This window comes from Colias eurytheme, chromosome 24, assembly GCF_061535395.1.
Source record: "Colias eurytheme isolate Ceu_HAF_F1 chromosome 24, ilColEury1 Martin Lab GWU primary, whole genome shotgun sequence".
NCBI classification, from domain to species: domain Eukaryota; kingdom Metazoa; phylum Arthropoda; class Insecta; order Lepidoptera; family Pieridae; genus Colias; species Colias eurytheme.
The window spans coordinates 5400942-5414534 of NC_143003.1; the positions used below are offsets into that span (position 1 = coordinate 5400942).

General features: G+C 40.1%; 1 protein-coding gene across 1 annotated transcript in view; it reads right to left on the reverse strand.

The window, feature by feature from the left end:
- The window catches only part of LOC149897979 (uncharacterized), a 38255-nt gene that overhangs the window by 2254 nt on the left and 22408 nt on the right, over positions 1–13593 (reverse strand). Inside the window, exons 18-25 of the mRNA XM_090115697.1 lie at positions 13299–13409; positions 12499–12672; positions 11922–12065; positions 11574–11731; positions 10984–11079; positions 1871–1998; positions 1218–1357; positions 529–673 (exon numbers count right to left, since the gene is read on the reverse strand). Of these exons, the coding sequence (XP_089971823.1) occupies positions 529–673; positions 1218–1357; positions 1871–1998; positions 10984–11079; positions 11574–11731; positions 11922–12065; positions 12499–12672; positions 13299–13409 (1096 nt within the window). The remainder of the gene's footprint in view (positions 1–528; positions 674–1217; positions 1358–1870; positions 1999–10983; positions 11080–11573; positions 11732–11921; positions 12066–12498; positions 12673–13298; positions 13410–13593) is intronic.

Below are 13593 nucleotides of genomic sequence, written 5' to 3' on the forward strand. Positions count from 1 at the left end.
AAAGTGATAATATTGTAGAACCTGTTAAAGAAACGGAATAATAGATTGGAAATAATAGTAATAATATTGAATAATTAGTTATAGAACCCGTAGAACAGATAGGTTATTACATCGATAATAACATTGAATGGATTACAGAAATTGAAGATGAGGTAAAAATTGTTAAGAAAAGTCACCGAGAATATGAAGTACTTGAAGTGGCTAGAGAAACATGTGATCGTATAAATATAAATTCGTGTAGGAAACTTTCTCATTTCAAATCAGTAATTTATCATAGGAAGTATAATGGCTGTGTGCAATGTGAATGTGTGCGGATACGTTGTCATCAACAATTATGTATTTAAATATGTATCATATTAAAGGCAGTGCGCGATGCTTATGATGTCTGTGTGTTTAATGTGTACGTTTGTCTTTAATTATACATGTGTTTGTGTAGTAGCTAAAGCTGCGTGTGATGTCTGTTTGTCTATATGATTATATCTGCGTATACACGCATACGTGTGTATATGTGTGTGTGTGTGTACATACTGCCTGCTCTCGAGGCGGTACCCCGGCGGGCAGGTGATGCGGTGACAGCGGAAAGCCCCGCGCGTGTTGAGGCACACGTCCGACACGCCCTCGTACTGCGCGCCCTTAGCGCATGGCGCTACACCAGTTTCGCACTCGTCTATGTCTGTAGAGTGGAGGATTGTAGTCAGGGAATGCGATGATGATTGGGGATGCATATATATTTTTTAATGTTATACATTTACATTTTTTAATATACACCGGTAGTTTGTTTAAAACTATCGATTATTTATATTTTTAAATAATTAATTTGTTCTGCGTTATCACTATTTTGAAAAAAAAACAATAATAATAATCAAAAACAAAATTGTTCCCAAGTTTGAACCTTGGGGAACACCCTACCTAAAAAGAAATGCAATTCGTAACCACTAACCGTAACTTTTTACGTTTTGTTTTAGGCACTTTTGTAAGTCAATAATGTAATAAAATTAAATTCATTCATTGGTATGAATGAACCACCCACGATCACTTTTTAGGTATCTGCAAATAGTCTACATTATCAAATGCTTTGCTCAAATCCATAAAATTATATTGCATCTATTCCTTGATCTCTACTAACAATAACACAAAATTTAAAAGCTACGAAAAATACAATTAGTTTTTTTTTTTTTTAATTCACCAAATCCTGTTAATAAATTGCAAAAACATACCAATACAGCTTCTTTTATCTTCAGAGAGCCGATAACCCGAGGGACAAGAACAACGATAGCTTCCTGGCTCGTTCACACACCGTCCCACACAGAGGTTCTTCGATTTGAACTCCGTGCATTCATCTACATCTGCGCAAGTTCTGTAAAGCGAATGCAACTATCAATGAAGAATTGGTAGGTGTAGTAAGACATTAGTTAAATGAAACAATGAATTAATGATAAAAGATAAATGAGAGTAGGTTAAATGCATATTTTATACATCAAAATAAATTGGAAAGAACTGGTCACTAAGTAATTAACGTAACAATTCTTGAAATTTCGAAAATTTAAGGTAAGTAATTTTTTAAAAAAATAGGATCATCATCAGCATCAACAACCTGAACAGTGCTCAGTACCTATTTCTTTCACGGTTGCTGTAAAAACAAAACATTGGCTTGGTATTTAATTATTACACTTTATTGTAGTACAATCATTATATAACAAGAAAACAATAAAAAAATAGTACCAGAAACTAGAAAGATGTAGCACAATTGGCGGCTTTATCACTAAGCAGTGATCTATTTATTCATTTCATGATAATAAATCGCGTTTAAAATCCGTTAAATTCTTATTTTCTAAACACTCGTAAAATAAAACAGAAGATACTACAGTACCTATTATCAGGTTGCAGTCTGTACCCGCGGTGGCAGGAGCACCGGTAAGCTCCCCACACGTTGTTGCAGCGCTGCTCGCACAGCTCGCCCGCTCGGGCTTCCACACACTCGTCCACATCCACACACACCTGTACATTGTACAAGTTACTCACTATATTCATTGTACGAGATCCGAAATACTTGCACTTTTTTATAGACAACTAGCTTACCGCCCGCGGCTTCGCCCGCTTTGTCTAAAACCTAATAAATTATATACTAAAACTTCTTGAATCACTCCATCTATTAAAAAAAATGTGCGTGTACACACGTAAGAAGTGAAACTTCTTTATGACCTTATTTTTCCAAAAATAATTTACTATATGCAACTTTACAGAAATACGTCGAATCACGCGTGGTAGGGATAAGAAAAAGATGGCGTGTAACGGAAAAATGTCACGCGTAACGAAAAAATGTTCCACTAAATTTTTTTCCAACCCCGATAAAGAAGTTTCACTTCAAATAAATAATAGTTCGTTGTTCGATGTTCGTTGTTCGTGTTCGTGTATGTTCACATTCACATTCACATTCACATTGTTCGTTGTTCGTTGTTCGTGTTCGTGTTCGTGTTCGTTGTTCGTTGTTCGTTGTTCGTTGTTCGTTGTTCGTTGTTCGTTGTTCGTTGTTCGTTGTTCGTTGTTCGTTGTTCGTTGTTCGTTGTTCGTTGTTCGTTGTTCGTTGTTCGTTGTTCGTTGTTCGTTGTTCGTTGTTCGTTGTTCGTTGTTCGTTGTTCGTTGTTCGTTGTTCGTTGTTCGTTGTTCGTTGTTCGTTGTTCGTGTTCGTGTTCGTGTTCGTGTTCGCTGTTCGCTGTTCGCTGTTCGCTGTTCGCTGTTCGCTGTTCGCTGTTCGCTGTTCGCTGTTCGCTGTTCGCTGTTCGCTGTTCGCTGTTCGCTGTTCGCTGTTCGCTGTTCGCTGTTCGCTGTTCGCTGTTCGCTGTTCGCTGTTCGCTGTTCGCTGTTCGCTGTTCGCTGTTCGCTGTTCGCTGTTCGCTGTTCGCTGTTCGCTGTTCGCTGTTCGCTGTTCGCTGTTCGCTGTTCGCTGTTCGCTGTTCGCTGTTCGCTGTTCGCTGTTCGCTGTTCGCTGTTCGCTGTTCGCTGTTCGCTGTTCGCTGTTCGCTGTTCGCTGTTCGCTGTTCGCTGTTCGCTGTTCGCTGTTCGCTGTTCGCTGTTCGCTGTTCGCTGTTCGCTGTTCGCTGTTCGCTGTTCGCTGTTCGCTGTTCGCTGTTCGCTGTTCGCTGTTCGCTGTTCGCTGTTCGCTGTTCGCTGTTCGCTGTTCGCTGTTCGCTGTTCGCTGTTCGCTGTTCGCTGTTCGTTGTTCGTTGTTCGTTGTTCGTTGTTCGTTGTTCGTTGTTCGATGTTCGTTGTTCGTGTTCGTGTATGTTCACATTCATATTCACATTCACATTCACATTCACATTCACATTCACATTCACATTCACATTCACATTCACATTCACATTCACATTCACATTCACATTCACATTCACATTCACATTCACATTCACATTCACATTCACATTCACATTCACATTCACATTCACATTCACATTCACATTCACATTCACATTCACATTCACATTCACATTCACATTCACATTCACATTCACATTCACATTCACATTCACATTCACATTCACATTCACATTCACATTCACATTCACATTCACATTCACATTCACATTCACATTCACATTCACATTCACATTCACATTCACATTCACATTCACATTCACATTCACATTCACATTCACATTCACATTCACATTCACATTCACATTCACATTCACATTCACATTCACATTCACATTCACATTCACATTCACATTCACATTCACATTCACATTCACATTCACATTCACATTCACATTCACATTCACATTCACATTCACATTCACATTCACATTCACATTCACATTCACATTCACATTCACATTCACATTCACATTCACATTCACATTCACATTCACATTCACATTCACATTCACATTCACATTCACATTCACATTCACATTCACATTCACATTCACATTCACATTCACATTCACATTCACATTCACATTCACATTCACATTCACATTCACATTCACATTCACATTCACATTCACATTCACATTCACATTCACATTCACATTCACATTCACATTCACATTCACGTTGTTCGTTGTTCGTTGTTCGTTGTTCGTTGTTCGTTGTTCGTTGTTCGTTGTTCGTTGTTCGTGTTCGTGTTCGTTGTTCGTTGTTCGTTGTTCGTTGTTCGTTGTTCGTTGTTCGTTGTTCGTTGTTCGTTGTTCGTTGTTCGTTGTTCGTTGTTCGTTGTTCGTTGTTCGTTGTTCGTTGTTCGTTGTTCGTTGTTCGTTGTTCGTTGTTCGTTGTTCGTTGTACGCTGTACGCTGTTCGCTGTTCGCTGTTCGCTGTTCGCTGTTCGCTGTTCGCTGTTCGCTGTTCGCTGTTCGCTGTTCGCTGTTCGCTGTTCGCTGTTCGCTGTTCGCTGTTCGCTGTTCGCTGTTCGCTGTTCGCTGTTCGCTGTTCGCTGTTCGCTGTTCGCTGTTCGCTGTTCGCTGTTCGCTGTTCGCTGTTCGCTGTTCGCTGTTCGCTGTTCGCTGTTCGCTGTTCGCTGTTCGCTGTTCGCTGTTCGCTGTTCGCTGTTCGCTGTTCGCTGTTCGCTGTTCGCTGTTCGCTGTTCGCTGTTCGCTGTTCGCTGTTCGCTGTTCGCTGTTCGCTGTTCGCTGTTCGCTGTTCGCTGTTCGCTGTTCGCTGTTCGCTGTTCGTTGTTCGTTGTTCGTTGTTCGTTGTTCGTTGTTCGTTGTTCGTTGTTCGATGTTCGTTGTTCGTGTTCGTGTATGTTCACATTCATATTCACATTCACATTCACATTCACATTCACATTCACATTCACATTCACATTCACATTCACATTCACATTCACATTCACATTCACATTCACATTCACATTCACATTCACATTCACATTCACATTCACATTCACATTCACATTCACATTCACATTCACATTCACATTCACATTCACATTCACATTCACATTCACATTCACATTCACATTCACATTCACATTCACATTCACATTCACATTCACATTCACATTCACATTCACATTCACATTCACATTCACATTCACATTCACATTCACATTCACATTCACATTCACATTCACATTCACATTCACATTCACATTCACATTCACATTCACATTCACATTCACATTCACATTCACATTCACATTCACATTCACATTCACATTCACATTCACGTTGTTCGTTGTTCGTTGTTCGTTGTTCGTTGTTCGTTGTTCGTTGTTCGTTGTTCGTTGTTCGTTGTTCGTTGTTCGCTGTTCGCTGTTCGCTGTTCGCTGTTCGCTGTTCGCTGTTCGCTGTTCGCTGTTCGCTGTTCGCTGTTCGCTGTTCGCTGTTCGCTGTTCGCTGTTCGCTGTTCGCTGTTCGCTGTTCGCTGTTCGCTGTTCGCTGTTCGCTGTTCGCTGTTCGCTGTTCGCTGTTCGCTGTTCGCTGTTCGCTGTTCGCTGTTCGCTGTTCGCTGTTCGCTGTTCGCTGTTCGCTGTTCGCTGTTCGCTGTTCGCTGTTCGCTGTTCGCTGTTCGCTGTTCGCTGTTCGTTGTTCGTTGTTCGTTGTTCGTTGTTCGTTGTTCGTTGTTCGATGTTCGTTGTTCGTGTTCGTGTATGTTCACATTCATATTCACATTCACATTCACATTCACATTCACATTCACATTCACATTCACATTCACATTCACATTCACATTCACATTCACATTCACATTCACATTCACATTCACATTCACATTCACATTCACATTCACATTCACATTCACATTCACATTCACATTCACATTCACATTCACATTCACATTCACATTCACATTCACATTCACATTCACATTCACATTCACATTCACATTCACATTCACATTCACATTCACATTCACATTCACATTCACATTCACATTCACATTCACATTCACATTCACATTCACATTCACATTCACATTCACATTCACATTCACATTCACATTCACATTCACATTCACATTCACATTCACATTCACATTCACATTCACATTCACATTCACATTCACATTCACATTCACATTCACATTCACATTCACATTCACGTTGTTCGTTGTTCGTTGTTCGTTGTTCGTTGTTCGTTGTTCGTTGTTCGTTGTTCGTTGTTCGTTGTTCGTTGTTCGTTGTTCGTGTTCGTTGTTCGTTGTTCGTTGTTCGTTGTTCGTTGTTCGTTGTTCGTTGTTCGTTGTTCGTTGTTCGTTGTTCGTTGTTCGTTGTTCGTTGTTCGTTGTTCGTTGTTCGTTGTTCGTTGTTCGTTGTTCGTTGTTCGTTGTTCGTTGTTCGTTGTTCGTTGTTCGTTGTACGCTGTACGCTGTACGCTGTTCGCTGTTCGCTGTTCGCTGTTCGCTGTTCGCTGTTCGCTGTTCGCTGTTCGCTGTTCGCTGTTCGCTGTTCGCTGTTCGCTGTTCGCTGTTCGCTGTTCGCTGTTCGCTGTTCGCTGTTCGCTGTTCGCTGTTCGCTGTTCGCTGTTCGCTGTTCGCTGTTCGCTGTTCGCTGTTCGCTGTTCGCTGTTCGCTGTTCGCTGTTCGCTGTTCGCTGTTCGCTGTTCGCTGTTCGCTGTTCGCTGTTCGCTGTTCGCTGTTCGCTGTTCGCTGTTCGCTGTTCGCTGTTCGCTGTTCGCTGTTCGCTGTTCGCTGTTCGCTGTTCGCTGTTCGCTGTTCGCTGTTCGCTGTTCGCTGTTCGCTGTTCGCTGTTCGCTGTTCGCTGTTCGCTGTTCGCTGTTCGCTGTTCGCTGTTCGCTGTTCGCTGTTCGCTGTTCGCTGTTCGCTGTTCGCTGTTCGCTGTTCGCTGTTCGCTGTTCGCTGTTCGCTGTTCGCTGTTCGCTGTTCGCTGTTCGCTGTTCGCTGTTCGCTGTTCGCTGTTCGCTGTTCGCTGTTCGCTGTTCGCTGTTCGCTGTTCGCTGTTCGCTGTTCGCTGTTCGCTGTTCGCTGTTCGTTGTTCGTTGTTCGTTGTTCGTTGTTCGTTGTTCGTTGTTCGATGTTCGTTGTTCGTGTTCGTGTATGTTCACATTCATATTCACATTCACATTCACATTCACATTCACATTCACATTCACATTCACATTCACATTCACATTCACATTCACATTCACATTCACATTCACATTCACATTCACATTCACATTCACATTCACATTCACATTCACATTCACATTCACATTCACATTCACATTCACATTCACATTCACATTCACATTCACATTCACATTCACATTCACATTCACATTCACATTCACATTCACATTCACATTCACATTCACATTCACATTCACATTCACATTCACATTCACATTCACATTCACATTCACATTCACATTCACATTCACATTCACATTCACATTCACATTCACATTCACATTCACATTCACATTCACATTCACATTCACATTCACATTCACGTTGTTCGTTGTTCGTTGTTCGTTGTTCGTTGTTCGTTGTTCGTTGTTCGTTGTTCGTTGTTCGTTGTTCGTTGTTCGTTGTTCGTTGTTCGTTGTTCGTTGTTCGTTGTTCGTTGTTCGTTGTTCGTTGTTCGTTGTTCGTTGTTCGTTGTTCGTTGTTCGTTGTTCGTTGTTCGTTGTTCGTTGTTCGTTGTACGCTGTACGCTGTTCGCTGTTCGCTGTTCGCTGTTCGCTGTTCGCTGTTCGCTGTTCGCTGTTCGCTGTTCGCTGTTCGCTGTTCGCTGTTCGCTGTTCGCTGTTCGCTGTTCGCTGTTCGCTGTTCGCTGTTCGCTGTTCGCTGTTCGCTGTTCGCTGTTCGCTGTTCGCTGTTCGCTGTTCGCTGTTCGCTGTTCGCTGTTCGCTGTTCGCTGTTCGCTGTTCGCTGTTCGCTGTTCGCTGTTCGCTGTTCGCTGTTCGCTGTTCGCTGTTCGCTGTTCGCTGTTCGCTGTTCGCTGTTCGCTGTTCGCTGTTCGCTGTTCGCTGTTCGCTGTTCGCTGTTCGCTGTTCGCTGTTCGCTGTTCGCTGTTCGCTGTTCGCTGTTCGCTGTTCGCTGTTCGCTGTTCGCTGTTCGCTGTTCGCTGTTCGCTGTTCGCTGTTCGCTGTTCGCTGTTCGCTGTTCGCTGTTCGCTGTTCGCTGTTCGCTGTTCGCTGTTCGCTGTTCGCTGTTCGCTGTTCGCTGTTCGCTGTTCGCTGTTCGTGTTCGTTGTTCGCTGTTCGCTGTTCGCTGTTCGCTGTTCGCTGTTCGCTGTTCGCTGTTCGCTGTTCGCTGTTCGCTGTTCGCTGTTCGCTGTTCGCTGTTCGCTGTTCGTTGTTCGATGTTCGTTGTTCGTGTTCGTGTATGTTCACATTCACATTCATATTCACATTCACATTCACATTCACATTCACATTCACATTCACATTCACATTGTTCGTTGTTCGTTGTTCGTTGTTCGTTGTTCGTTGTTCGTTGTTCGGTGTTCGTTGTTCGATGTTCGTTGTTCGTGTTCGTGTATGTTCACATTCACATTCACATTCACGTTCGCTGTTCGCTGTTCGCTGTTCGCTGTTCGCTGTTCGCTGTTCGCTGTTCGCTGTTCGCTGTTCGCTGTTCGCTGTTCGCTGTTCGCTGTTCGCTGTTCGCTGTTCGCTGTTCGCTGTTCGCTGTTCGCTGTTCGCTGTTCGCTGTTCGCTGTTCGCTGTTCGCTGTTCGCTGTTCGCTGTTCGCTGTTCGCTGTACGTTGTTCGTTGTTCGTTGTTCGTTGTTCGTTGTTCGTTGTTCGTTGTTCGTTGTTCGTTGCTCTTTGCTCGTTGCTCGTTGCTCGTTGCTCGTTGCTCGTTGCTCGTTGCTCGTTGCTCGTTGCTCGTTGTTCGTTGTTCGTTGTTCGTTGTTCGTTGCTCGTTGCTCGTTGCTCGTTGCTCGTTGCTCGTTGCTCGTTGCTCGTTGCTCGTTTTTCGTTGTTCGTTGTTCGTTGTTCGTTGTTCGTTGTTCGTTGTTCGTTGTTCGTTGTTCGTTGTTCGTTGTTCGTTGTTCGTTGTTCGTTGTTCGTTGTTCGTTGTTCGTTGTTCGTTGTTCGTTGTTCGTTGTTCGTTGTTCGTTGTTCGTTGTTCGTTGTTCGTTGTTTTTTGTTCGTTGTTCGTTGTCCGTTGTTCGATGTTCGTTGTTCGTTGTTCGTTGTTCGTGTTCGTGTTCGTGTTCGTGTTCGTGTTCGTGTTCGTGTTCGTGTTCGTGTTCGTGTTTGTGTTTGAGTTAGAATTTGTTTGAGTTAGAGTTTGTTTGAGTTCGAGTTTGAGTTTGAGTTTGAGTTCGTGTTCGTGTTATTGGAAATAAAAATTAACATCGAGTCCTACCTTATCGACTCTAGAAAAAAATTATAGAAAATTTTAATTATTTTCTTACCTTATCGACTATAGATGAAAATTATATAAATAATTAACAAAAATCATATTTTGCAAATTGAAAAATGGAATAATTTTATCAGTGTATTGTCATCGGTCCTCAATAAATCTACAAAGTTTGAACGAAATCTGGCCGTTTAAAGTGGGTCAAAATCGCGCCCAAAGAAGTCGGTTACAAACAAACATACAAACATACAGGTGAAGCTAATAAAAAGCGTGTAAAAACCGCATCAAAATCCGTTGCGTAGTTTTAAGAGTGATTTTTACTTGTGTCTGTAATTCTTTAGGAGCTCGCTTAAAAAAAACTAAATTAGTAACAATGTGCTATAATATCTTAAATTAAAGATTTATTCAGTATCTAAAATATGTTCGAGACAATTTATTGATTTTCATTGTCCAGTTTGTTTTATAGCCAATAACCTGAGGCGTGTTTCAATTTTTTCCATGCGGGACGTTCGTGTCTTTGTAGTTTACACGAAATGTAAAAGAAGAAGTTTCCTTATAAAATATACAACAGTAAAGACACTGAGACATCCTAAAATATGTTCGAGGCAATTTAAGTACTTTTATTCAAAAATTCAATGAAAATCTAAGTTAAAATAGCCTTACTTTGATGAAATTTTATTTGTATTTGGCGTCGAATTTCTAAAACATACGACAGAGTAAAAAATAAAATAAAAAATACACATTAAATGATAGCTTTATGCTTAAAAATTTGCAATCAAAAAATACATATTATATGATTTATGAAAGTAATGGAATAATTTAAAGTTCTCTAGAATTTTCGATTATATACGGGAGCGCAAACGCTGTTACGCCAGACCGCGCTCCGCGCTTTAGGGAGTAGGACGTGTTGCGCTGCTCCGTCAGACACAAAATTACTAAAGTACGTTTTTCCCGCGCGTAGTAGTCGGGAAGCCCACGATACTAGATTAGAATTGGTGGAGTAGACGATAACGAGATAATAAGGTCCTATAATGTTTCCACTTTGAGCGCTTTCAGCCTTTGCTACTCGACTACACGATGATCGCGTTCAAACGTAAAAATACTAGCTTTCGTCCAGCGCAATTTTTTATGGACTTTTAAAGATTTAAACATACAGAAGGACAGAGAAAGCGATTTTGTTTTATACTATGTAGTGATAGAGATACGGTTTCTTTAATAGATAGAGTGATTCAAGAGGAAGGTTTTAGTATATATGTAATGTATTAGGTTTTAGACAAAGCGGGCAAAGCCGCGGGCGGTAAGCTAGTAAATTATATTTCACAAAATGTACATCTCATCTGGTTATCAGATGAATGAATAACCTAATATAATTCCTAATTCGTATCTTAGACGATTACAAAACTGCATTGGCAAATCTGGGCAAATCCATCATATGTAAGCCATTATGTTAGCTATTTTGTTATCAATTTAATGATGTTCCGTTCTAAAACGAATTGCATTCGTCCTTTTTGTGTGTAGGTATGTCTTTTCGTATGAGTCGTTGATGTAGCTAACATGATCGCTCAACGTTTAAGTAAGCTGGCATATTTGTTTTTGTCCTCTATTTGTTTGTGTCCTCTATTTGTTTGTGTTATTTTTTATCAATAAATGTTCTAGCCTTATATTATTTAAACCAAGAACTTTGAATTAATTGAAATTAATATACTCAACGATGCTTTACCTTGTCATTTACGGGAGCAGTTCTAAAACCTTCATGACAGCGACATTGATACGATCCCACTGTGTTCACGCAGTCTGCATTTTGGGAGCAGATGGGCTGAAAATACCAGAAGATTAATTAAGAAAATATGTGACAAAGCAAGTTAACGAGCAATATGTATATTGTATATTGCAATTACATATTAATTTGACAAAAAAATTATTTATGTAAATTGTACACAGGTTTTAAATGTAAATCCGACTCGAAGGACCATTTCATGCATCTTAATATGCGTTTCTTATATTATTTACATATTAGGTTTGCTCGCACATTATATATTTGATTGTATTCACACATGATATATTTGTTGTGTTTGAGGTAACCTTATCATCGGCGTACATATTTGCAAACTGAACTATTTATTGTATTGGTTTAAGGTAGCTTTAAGGTAACTTGTACAAATAAATCACTATTTAGAATTTCGGTAAAAATTGAGCCGAGCTCGTAGGCTTTACAAAATATCACATTAAAATAGATTAAAATAGTCACTTACCCCCTTTTTAGAAATAGTTCAAAACTCTAATGTAATAAAATTGGAATAAACCACTTACCACACTACCACCTAACGCACACTCATCAACGTCTTCACACTCATGGTCCCCAATAAGTCGGTGTCCCTTGGGACAGCTGCAAGTGTATCCGCCAGGCAAGTTGGTGCATAATTGTAAAGGTCCACACTTCGCTTCTCCGGTCGCACACTCGTCTATGTCTGCAAAAAAAATATGAACACCTAGAGCATATTTATAAAAATGTTGACTTTTATTTAAGTATCGAAATAACGTAAGATAAAAAGAGTTAAGATTTATTTAAAAATTGAACTAAACAAAAAAACTTTTAGCGATTATTTATTAATGCAGGGAACAAGAATTATTGTAGACAATAAGATGTCTTTTTATTACCTTGGCAAGTATTATCATCCCCTAATTTAGTGCCCCAAGGGCAGCTTGAAGCGGGACCGCCGTGATCAAAAGATGTAATGTCAGGTTCAGGAATTTGGTGGTGTGTGTTGGGAATTATATCTTGAGGATCCACTGGAGAATATTCTGGAATAATATAATAATTAGAATAAGAACAATTTTGAGTAATCCACTTCAATACTACACTGTCTATTATTAAATCAGGATAATTTTAGGTATAGTAGAACCGTAGTCAAAGAAATATTTTTAGATATTTAAATGGTCAGACCAGTTACCTAGTGAAAAGAAGCATATGAATGAAAGTATAATGTAATTATTTTATAACTTATTAGGTAATATTAATAAGACACAATAAGATTTTTCGATCAGGTCACGTGTCCTGACGCGAGTTTAAGATTTTATACCCAACGCCGCTAAAGAAGTTTTCACTTCAAAAAATTGTTTTTTTTAAACAAGTTTTCATCTTGGATTGGATGGAGGTAAGTGCCTTCAGTTAAGTGATAAATTTCACAAATATTAGTATATTATATCCGTGATAATGCCCCCCTAGCCCACTCACCCGGCTGGTTCCCGTACCCCTCGGGGAAGCCCCCCGCAGTGCGCGGCACACAGCGCTGCCGGCGCGCGTCGAGCCGCCAGTGCGGCGCGCACTCGCAGCGGTACCCGCCCAAAGTGTTCACGCACACTTCACCCACGGCACAGTTCGCTTTGCCCGTGGTACATTCGTCCACATCTTTGGGTAGGAAAGAAAGAATTAAACATTGATATAAGTATTTATTTAAAATTATATTATACTAGCTGTTGCCCGCAGCTTCGCCTGCGTGGAAAAGAAAAATTTTCATGGTAATAATTTTCATCCCCTATTTTATCCCCTTGGGGGTAGAATTGATCAAAATCCTTCTCCTCTTAGGGGACGCCTACGTTATGACATCTACCTGCATGCCAAATTTCAGCCCGATACGTCCAGTGGTTTGGGCTGTGCGTTGATAGATCACTATATCAGTCACCTTTGAGTTTTATATATATAGATGTATGTTTATCAGCCATCTGGTTTCCATAATATTTATTTATTTAATGATGGTACGTTCCCTGTTGTACATTCGTCTACATATTCTTAATTGATACATTTAACATAAATGATTCAATACGAACGAGAAATAAAAATAGTCTACTTTTAAATTGAAATTTAACTAAGGAAAGGAAATGCACCAATCAAAATTGTCACACACATCGTTTGAAAAATTGCCAGTAGAGGATGAAAATTTTGCTAAAAGTTAACACTGTTATTAAAAATTCATACATATAAATAAAATCGTATATTCTATTACAAAAGATATAGAAAAAGCTCATTGAACTTACCCTCGCATGTACCAAGTCGTACGTTATACCGATAACCAGCGTCACAAGTTGTCATGGGGATGAACGGTCTCGTTTTCACTGGCCGGTAGTCCGGGTAGCCCCAGAAGTAATCTAGAAATTATTATAATAAATGGTCTATAGAAGTAAAAGGTAATAAAAAGTATTTAAATGAGTGCATAGATACAGATACGACATAATTATTTAACAATAATAATATGGTTGTTAAAGCTAAAGATTACAAGTATGTTTCAAAATTTACTTCTTACTACATAACATAAACGAAATCCAATATTGT